Source organism: Harpegnathos saltator, unplaced genomic scaffold, assembly GCF_003227715.2.
Source record: "Harpegnathos saltator strain DR-91 unplaced genomic scaffold, Hsal_v8.6 scaffold12, whole genome shotgun sequence".
NCBI lineage: Eukaryota > Metazoa > Arthropoda > Insecta > Hymenoptera > Formicidae > Harpegnathos > Harpegnathos saltator.
In genome coordinates, this window is record NW_020229895.1 from 122,907 (window position 1) to 132,500 (window position 9,594).

Sequence of the window (9,594 nt, forward strand, 5' to 3'; positions counted from 1 at the left end):
TGTCGACGCAAAAATAAACCGTTAGTTTACCGTGACATTATTAGGGAGCCAGCGGAATGATTTACAATCGTTGTCGGGCTGCTATTCCGGAAATTGAGCGACGCTCCGTTTTTGTACAAACTCGGCCGACAAACTTGCCGAGCTTGTCCTCACGATAACGAGACGTTTGCGCTTTAATTAACGGTACCGCGAGCCGCGGACTTAACGTTTGGCCGAACAAAAATAATGCTGCATGTCTCGCATGCAACCTATTTGACTCGAATGCAATCGCGAGATTGAAATACAGAGGACTGAGAAAAAAAAAATTAACGAAGCTTTTGTGTTGAATATTTCATTGGTCACGACTTGTCCGCGCAAAGCGCCCGTGAGTGAATTACATTAACATTACATAATGCCACTGCGTTACTGCGCGTCGGGGTTCGCGCCATTGCGACGCGCGCTCTCGATTCTCGGGGTATATGAGAAGTTGACTGACAACGTCGTCGAAGGATACGTCGTATATGCGTATCGACGTCGTAAATTCCGCTTACAAACCTCGAACGTACAATCTCGAGACGTGAAAACGGAAAGCGGAGAGAGGGAGGGGGAGAGGGAGAGGGAGAGAGGGAGAGAGAGAGAGAGAGAGAGAGAGAGTAGCACGTCCGCGAAGGGTGGCTGGTGGAAGCTGCGACAACGCGCGCACGTTCCGCGCTCTCGTCGTCTTTTCCTCATCTTCCAACCCACGATCGACGCATCTCCACCAATCGCGTCTCACTGGCGGGGGTTGTGCCATAAATGTCGCGCGGCTTATTGCCGGATACCGTCGCTAGATCGGCGCTACCGTGTACCAAGCCGCGGTATACTAGTCCACACTTTTGGCGGCAGTCGCCCAGTCTAAGGTCCAAACTCCGAACCGAACGGTCGCCCGAAATACTTAGGTAAAGGCCTGCATCATTCTCTCTGTCTGTTTTTCTCTCTTTCTTTTCGCGCACAAAAATCTCTCTTTTTCTCCTTGTCGAGAGAGAGAGAGAGAGAGAGAGAGAGAGAGAGAGAGGGAGATAGAGAAAGAAAAAAAAAAAAAAAGAGAGAGAGGACAAATAAAAAGCCGCGAGGAAAAGGAGCTTTAGCTGCGACGAGAAGACGAGAACAACGGTTTGGAAAACGGTGGCGGAAAGGACGACGCGAGCGTCATCGTGAGTGCGCCGAATAAGATGGATAAGATCGAGGGTCGCGAGTCCTGATCGCGCGCGAGAAGCGATAACTTCAGGGTCGCACGACCGAACGCGCGCCCTCGTCCTCGATCGTCCACTCTGTGAAAGAAGGAACGCCTAATCGGACGTGGCCCTCTTCCGTTCTTCCGCCGAGCTGCGTCTCTCCAGACACGTATTTAGTAGGAACTCGCTCTTCCACCGACTAACCTAACCCACCGCCCGTTGATTACGCTTTTCACCCCGTCGTCGCACACATTATCCCTTCACCTCCTTTTCTTGCACATGCTTGCTACTCACACACACACACATACATACACACACACAGGTGTCTGTGTGCGTGTCTGCAGACTAATCAATGTCACTAATGCAATGTACAACATTTCACGGCGAACGATACGTAGCTTCGTCTTAATATTTGTTGAATTTGTTTTATGTGTATGTAATAGCGAAATACGCTTTGTTTTCATTTTCACGGCGATTGCATCCCTGTCCTTGACAGGCCTGAGTCAGGACGGTGCGAAAAAGTGCGTTTGAAATATCTCCGAGTATCTCGAAGTACTTGATGCTAACGCAGCTTCGATATCGTCATTTTTTGAAGGAAACTTCTTACGACCCGAATGATTCCATTTCAATTTCAAGAGGAAAATAGAGATTCTTCCGTTTTTTTTTTTCTTTTCTTTTTTTCGCGAAGAAAACTGCGTGATGCAAGCACAGTGCCGATCGAAAACAATCCGCGAGGATCTGCGAAAATGCTCTTAGACGCTCTTGTCACGAAATTGCTCGGATTCGGAAGATTAAGATCTCTCGGTCTCTGTCACTCTCTCTCTCTCTCTCTCTCTCTTTTTCTCTCACGTACATGGTGTACATAAGAAGAATGTAGACGAGACGAGTGTCCTTGTTAACGTCGGAAATTTATCGTTTTCGTTCTTCTGCCGCCACCGTCGTCGTCGTCGTCGTCGTCGTCGTCGTCGTCGTCGGCGTAAGTTCGTGTCCGCCCCCGACGAATTCTAATTTTGTGGAAGCGACTTGGCAATGGCCAACGCCATCGTCTCGGTTTCCTTTTTATCGCGATACCAATTTCAGGCTCGCACGCTACGCTGACGGCATCGTCGGCGGCATTCCCGATGCCGATCGCCAGTCGTAAATTGTTTATAATAATTGGCAAGGATTTGTTTAAAGCTTACGTAAGTTACGCGCGCGCGCGCGCGCGCGTGCGATCCGCGTATTTATACCGTCCGCCGAAAATAGCCGATCCTAGCGCTATTCGCCGACGCCAAGACCGACGCGTCTGTTGTAGTTACGCGCGCGTTCTCTTTCTACTGTTAAAACACAAAACAATTTGCCTACCGAAGATGAAGAAACGCCGCGGCGTTGGATTTCCCTTCCTCTCTTCGCCGCGACTTTCTCTCCACGAGACGCATTGACGACCTTGATTGTTCCTCGGTAGATGAACTTTAGCCTTGAAACGATCGCACAGCTTGTAACGATCGACCTCGAATTTTGTACATGTAAAAATTCAACCGTTCAAATCTCTGGTTATTATTCTTGTCCAAGTTTCGACGGGCAAAAGTCAGCTAGAGAGATCGAGGTGTTATCTTGCGGAAGGGTAAAAAACCGACTGACCTGTGCCCGGCAACTACTAGCTGTTGGAATTTTGAAACACAGCGGAATTACACATAGTACGGGAGAAACTGTCGTGCAGAGATCGATCGAATCGCGCAAAGATGAAGCGGCGGACGAGTCGCTTCGTAAAGCGTCAGGGGCGAGGTAAGAAAGTGCGGGCGCGGGCTGTCGCCGCGCCCGCACGCGTCTGTATCTACTTAAACGGTCAGACTTGAGCCGTCTGACACGAACGGCTGATTACTACTCTCCGGCGAGGAGGAAACGAGCGCGCTTCTCGCGTTTCATCGCGTAACCTTCCGCCTCTAGTGCGCCTCCTCGGCCCGTGCCGATAAAGTTTCGGCATTAATATCGCAATGTGTGAAAGTTTTCTTGAAAGCGTTCTCCCCGCCGCCGCCCCCCCACCCCATGGGATGGGACGGTCACGCGGATGTCGTGCGAGCGGACGGGCTTTTAACGAGTCACGCAAGGCCGGAATCCGAAGAAGCGTGCTGCACTTAGGAAATTTGTTCGCCCGCCTGGCAAGTCTTCAACATCCCGGCCCGGATTTCTAACACTACCGCGTTTGTACACGCCACCGGTGCGTTAAGCGATGCACTCTCGCCTCGGAAATTCGTTCGTTATGACGCATTCCGTACCGTACCGTTTTCCGCGACGCGTCGCCTGAATCAGCTCATTTTTTCACATGTTCGCTTTCGTCTTCAGCTGATTTCTCTCTCTCTCTCTCTCTCTCTCTCTCTCTCTCTCTCTCTCTCTCTCTCTCTCTCTCTCTCTCTCTCTCTCTCTCTCTCTCCCACCCTCTCTCTCCCCCTCTCCCTCTCCGAGTTATCTTCACGATTTCGACACGATTGCATCTCAATGCACCTCGTATTTCCTATTATCTCATTAAACGCTTCTCGACCTGTTCTTGTTCTCGTAAGGTACTTTGCGTCGAAAGTGACAAGGACCGGGAGCTTCACTCTCGAGCTGATTCCGAATGAAGTAGCACTCTGACGGAATATAGCGTGTATCGTTATTTAATCACAGCTGTGTTATGTGAAAGTTGGCTCTCTCACGAGGTCGCGTGGTGCGAATAGTCGCGCAATTTTCCGCCAAGAATGCTAGTTGCGCGACAAGTGGGAAGAGAGTCGCAGCAACAGTCGTAAACCGTAATCCCGTTTGCCACGCATCGGGAGTGCCGCTCCCCGAAACCCTGCTGCTGCTGCTGCTGCTGCTGCTGCTGCTGCTGCACGTGTTAGCGAGAGAGTGCCAAAACCTCCCGATTATTCTATCTCAATGCCGTATCCTCGTAGCATGTATACATGCAAATCGCCCCCCTCCCCGTGACAAACGTGACAACAAGAAGAAGAAGTGTATTCACGTGTAGTCGCGTTTTTAATTTTGCATTTTGCATCAGCGAGTCTACAAATTGGTATCTCATTCCTGAAATAGCACATGTTTAAATTTTTCTCTAAAGATTGATAAATTAGTATCCACACGATGCAACATTAGTACACGTCTTATTTAAAAAATATTTGCACGTTTGCGCGACTATAACAACTCGAGAGACGACTTCAATTAAAATGCCTCAACGATAATTTCGAGCGGACTTTCGAGTTATAGCGAGATATATACCAGACGACTCTACACACAGGCAACACAGGAAGGCGTCGTGTTTCAGTTTTTGGACCTACGTCCCAGATAATTTGCTTGACCGCGCCATATATATTTTTAGCAGCCATCTAGATTACTCGCGCGCGCGCGCGCGTTCGGATGGGGATGTATTCTATCTCCTCTGACTTTGCGTGCCTCCAACGCGCCGCCATCTCTCGCCTTCATTTTTTTTTCTTTTTTTTTTTCGGCACTTTCGCTTCGACCTGATTTTCGCGATTACGCATGCGACAAAAATGCGACGGATACTTTCGGACGACTTTCGTCGGGCACCATTTCCCATGGAGATATTTTAGATGCTGCTAGGTTTGACATTTGACAAATTTGTTTCAAAATAGTGCAAGATAATCACAAGAAATATTAGATATTCTTCCCACGTCGTCATTACGTCTTTATTATACACTCTAAAAGGAAAAAAATATGTTTTGTTGCAATTGTTGAACAAAATGTGTAATGGAGCGCAAAGTTTTGTATTATATTTCGCATTACAGTTAGTGCAAATTCGCTGTAAATCAATGTCAATTTGTGAAATTCACCCGTGATTTTCACAAATTGACGTCACAAATTGACGTCACGTTACGTCTCACGGAGATGTGCGCAAATTGGTCAGCGTGTCAAGCGCTTAACCCATTTCCACGCAAATACGATTTTAAGGTCAAGATATTCTCAGACGAGATGTTGCTCATACTGCGCGATACCGCGAAAGCAACGTGATCTGATAGAAGCGGCTGCGAAATCGTAGAAACGTAGAATTGAGATTGAAATACGCGGATAATCTGGCGGATAAACAACGATCCAACAATCGAGACATTTTTCTCAACAAAGTGCTAAGATTGAAACTTCAATCTCTCGTGTCTCGAGATCGTCTCGAGATTTTCCATGCATAATCTATGCATCTTCCACCTTCTGTTTGACCTTTCTTTTCTAAATATTTCTAATCCCTTTGATTCATCGCCATAAAAAACCCCTAAATATTTTATTTACAAAGAAAAAAGAAGAAGAAGAAGAGAAATGCGGCAATACTGAATCTGAATCTGAGTAATTTCCCGGGCGCATATTCTCGCGCGTCGTTGAATCATCGCGAGTCGAATGGATCGAGATCAACAATTAGACACTTGACAGAGCGTAGCCGCGACCGAGATCGCAAGTTCAAGCTGTATCGTCAGTCGGGGGGGGGGAGGGGGGGGAAGGGGGTCAATCCGGCGTTGAAGTCGCCATGACTGTGCATACGAGGGCATACGCGGAGGTCACGATCGCGTCGCGGCATTTTACCATGGGGGGTCCGCGCGATGGGGGTTCGCGAAAATCGGTCAAAGTCAAACAGAGACTCGTGTCGAGCGGGACTATGTCGTCGCCTATGTCGCGCAGCTTCCACGTCCACCTGTTACTGTGACTAAAAACAGACCGGGACCCGGGCAGCCTAAATATAGCGACCGCGAATCCGGGACTCTTGCGTCACGACGCGTCGCGCTCTCGCGTCGCGTCGCGTGGGCGTCGCGACGCCTTCCTTTTTGCCTGGCCGAGAATGCAAACTGGAGAACGTAATTGCGCGAGGATCAGCCGGGCTCTCCTTCTCTCTGCCGAGAAATTTGTGACACTGTTCGAGGAACGCGTCTCGAACTCTCGTCTCGTTCACGGAGATCCGAGTCTCCTTCCCTTGCAATACGTATTACGGCTAGTATTTCGGGAGTGAAAATATTATATATATATATATATATATCTCTGTTGTGTCTGTGTGCAACTGATCCGGCATTAATTGCAACACGAGACAGCGAGATTGGACCGACGATTTCGTTCGACTCAAATTCGGGCGTGAAATAACGACGTCAAGTTAAAAAAAAAGAAAAAAAAAAAGAGAGAAAAATCACTTTAATTTTAGCGACAGCTGTAACTTGAAACATTTCAATTTCACGACTCGATGTGCTCTCATCGCTGAACCGAACGATAATATCGGGCTCTGTTTGATTACACTTAATGCAAATCAAGTTCAATTTTTTCGCGGTTTTTCCTTTTTTTTCTTTTCTTTCTTTTGTTTTTTTTCTTTCAAGTAGCACAAAGTAAGTCATCTCGTTCATCAGTCGACCTTCATCAGTCACTCCCGCAGAGAATGAAACGGGAATATCTGAGAAAACGTTCTAGCGATCCAGGGCGACTATGAAGTATGCGTGACGCTAAAATTAGCGGCGTTCGTTGCGTCAACAAAAAGAAAAACGACGTTCGCCTGTTCGTGTCACAGGCTACGATTGGCCGGCGCAAGGGATGCCACGACCAATTTTGCTTTCGCACGCGATCGAAAACAGGACGCCGCTGTACGACGAACGTTTTCGAATCGAAAATCCAAGCACGGTACACACCAAGCAGATTCAGATTTGTTTTGAAAATAACGCGTCACCAGAATCGTAAAAGTTTCGACTTCAATTTTGTAGCCGAATTAAAAATTTTTTTTGCACGTAATAATTTAATTCGCGAGCTCGTTGCTCGTTTTTGCCGCGCTTTTTTGATTGACTGATTACCAGAGAAGAGAGCAGTTGTATCTTTTGCGGATACGCTAATACTACAAACGACTCCGTCCCCCGAGAAAACGAGTAAACGAGAACGAGCTCTCGGCTGACGTATTAAAACAAGCGGAAGCGGTTAGGATCGATTAAACTGAACGTGATCTACAGAGCCAGGATTGTTTTATGACGACACCTTGCGATAATGGATCGCGGAAATGGTTAGGCACGGTTTACCGAAGCAAGGTTAAAAAAGCACTGCCGCGCCTACGTAGCCTACGTTAAATTTAAGACGGCTTGTGCAATCACCTCAGGCCACGGGAATTTCTTACAGCGCCCGTCGCGCGAGCAACAAGATGCTCCTTCCTCTCTCGGTCTCGAGGCTTTCGCTTTGCGCACTCGCGGAAAATCCGCGAGTCGGTACATTTTATCGTATTCGACGGAGGGAAATGACCGATGACTTCCTTCCCGCGTGATTCCTGCTTGTTCGCTGATATTCCTGACGGTAACCGAGCCCTTGTTCTTTCTCGCGATTAAACACACAAATTACCAGCTCGCGCAGGACGCGCGCGCCGCGTACATGAACGTGCCAAGAAGAATCGTGAAAAGTTACATATCGCTCGGTAATTTTATTAAAGTAACGTGAAATTTGTTGAGTAAAGTAAAATTTTGTCATCGACGTCGAATCACGACGGCAAAAGGATCGATGATCAAAGCAAACGTCTTTCAAATGTCTTGTAGACCGTTTCAGCGGTCCCACGTGTTCCCACGTGTACACAGCGTTAGCTGCCTTTGCGCTTTCGCAAAGGAGGAAGAGGGGATATTATTCTCTGGGATATTAAACGGAAGCGAACCAAAGTCACACGCACACGCTCGTCGTCCTCGTCGAAACAATCAAATCACGGTCTCCTTCTCAATTCGCAAATTCGAACGAACGCGCGCTATCCGCGCGATCTAACACGGATTTATTCTTCTTTTTCCTTTCTTCTCTGTCACACAGCGAACGAGCGTGGTTAGCAGTTCAGTAGAAAGCGTTTCAGTGGCAAAATGGACGCGCGATTCAAAAGCAACCTCGACATGATCGGACGCAACGAGCCAATCACAAGAAAGGCGAAATTTTGGCAGAGTTACGTGCGGGCCCTGAAAGGTGAGAGATATTTGCATTTGTCTTTTCTCTCTCTCTCTTTCCTTTCATATTTATTATTTTGCCTTGAATTCGTCGTCGGGAGAAACGGCTCGCGAGGCGGTGCCGATCCGGAATTCGGAATTCGGAATTCGGAATTCGGAAATTTGACTTCCGACATTTACCGCAAGCATTTTCCTCGCAGCCTTCTCGAGTGACGTGTGACACGTCGAACGACATGTTTTCTTTTAACGAAATTTTAACGAAAACACAGGCACAGACGACATCAGAGCTCCCGAGCATACTCACAGGCCCCGCAGCATTTTCCGCTCGGACTTTCCTGAGCTGCATTCCCCCTCGTGGCCGTTTGGAAAGTCAATCTTCGAAAACCCGATTCACGCAGCTGACCGTATTAACGTTCCCGGATACAGGTACGTGTGTACGCGTGCTATTTTTGTTTTCATTTTCATCGTGCACTTTCGTCGACGCAGTCGACGGAGTAGTCGAGCTAACGTTAAATAAAACGGACGCGCGGTGTGACTCATTGAGAGATTACAAGAGAATCTACTCTCCTCACCTCCCTGCCGTATTATTTTCTTGACATCGAGTATTAGACATTATTTTCGCTTTATATGTCAATTTTCGTTTTATACGTCGTTTTATATTTTATATTTTCGTTTTGTATGTCAATACTCTCGAAACGGATAATTTCGATTCGTTGACGGTGGAGCGTGGTGGACGACTGACGCTTTTTGATCCACGATGTTATTTGAGCGGCAAAAATATAGAGATTTGACCGAAACAGCTTCTTTCAACGAGTATTAAACCTTTCCTTTTTCTCTCTTCCCCAGGTACCTACCCGTGCACCGTGAGATTTACGGCTACTCGCCGAGGCAGCTGTATCCCCATCAGTACAAACCCGTAGAACGCTTCGTCCCCGGTACGTACTAATGAGCAAAAGTCCGAGAAAAAGAGCGAGAAAGAATGTGAAAGCGAGCGAGCGAGCGAGCGAGCGAAAGAGAGAGAGAGAGAGAGAGAGAGAGAGAGAGTGAACGTAAACGACGTCTTGGAAAGAATCGAAAGCGCGAAACGAAACGACATTTTATAATATCTCGATATCGAATGAGAATAAAAGACGGGAGAGCGACATATATCGAGCGAAAAAGGAGGAAGGAAAGAAAGAAAGAAAAAATGACAAGAAAAAGGACAAAAAAGTGGGGGAGGAGCGCGAGGAAGAGACCGCAGAAAATGAAATAGATGAGAACGAAACGAGTAAAGAGAGAAGAACGAGAACAAGAGCAAAGAGCATTAGTACACAAAACGGGTGTAGGAAAAGTCACCGAATCCCCAATCTTGCCACTCCCAACATGCCTCATCGTCAAAACCGCTAACAAATAACTACATCTGCTCTCATCACGGACCTTCCTAGATTAAGTTCTCGACCCGGTGTGTAAGCCGGGGCCTCTTAGAGGAAAGGAAAGAAAGAAAGAAAGAAACAACAGAGAGAAAGAGAAAA

The 9,594-nt window shown here is 47.5% G+C and overlaps 1 protein-coding gene across 5 annotated transcripts in view; it reads left to right on the forward strand.

Moving 5' to 3' along the window:
* The first annotated feature begins 731 nt into the window (after nucleotides 1–731).
* The window catches only part of Mf (myofilin), a 21,390-nt gene continuing 12,527 nt past the window's right edge, over nucleotides 732–9,594 (forward strand). For 3 of the 5 annotated variants that reach the window (XR_850316.2, XM_011152653.2, XM_011152656.2), the window contains exons 1-4: nucleotides 732–917; nucleotides 7,956–8,102; nucleotides 8,353–8,509; nucleotides 8,930–9,018. Coding sequence is in view for 4 of the 5 variants with exons in the window: in XM_011152653.2 (XP_011150955.1) it covers nucleotides 8,003–8,102; nucleotides 8,353–8,509; nucleotides 8,930–9,018 (346 nt within the window). In the remaining variant the exon portion in view is untranslated. Of the gene's footprint in view, nucleotides 918–1,020; nucleotides 1,173–7,955; nucleotides 8,103–8,352; nucleotides 8,510–8,929; nucleotides 9,019–9,594 lie in introns of those variants that run through there. The other 2 variants (XM_025304891.1, XM_011152655.2) reach the window with 2 other exon arrangements.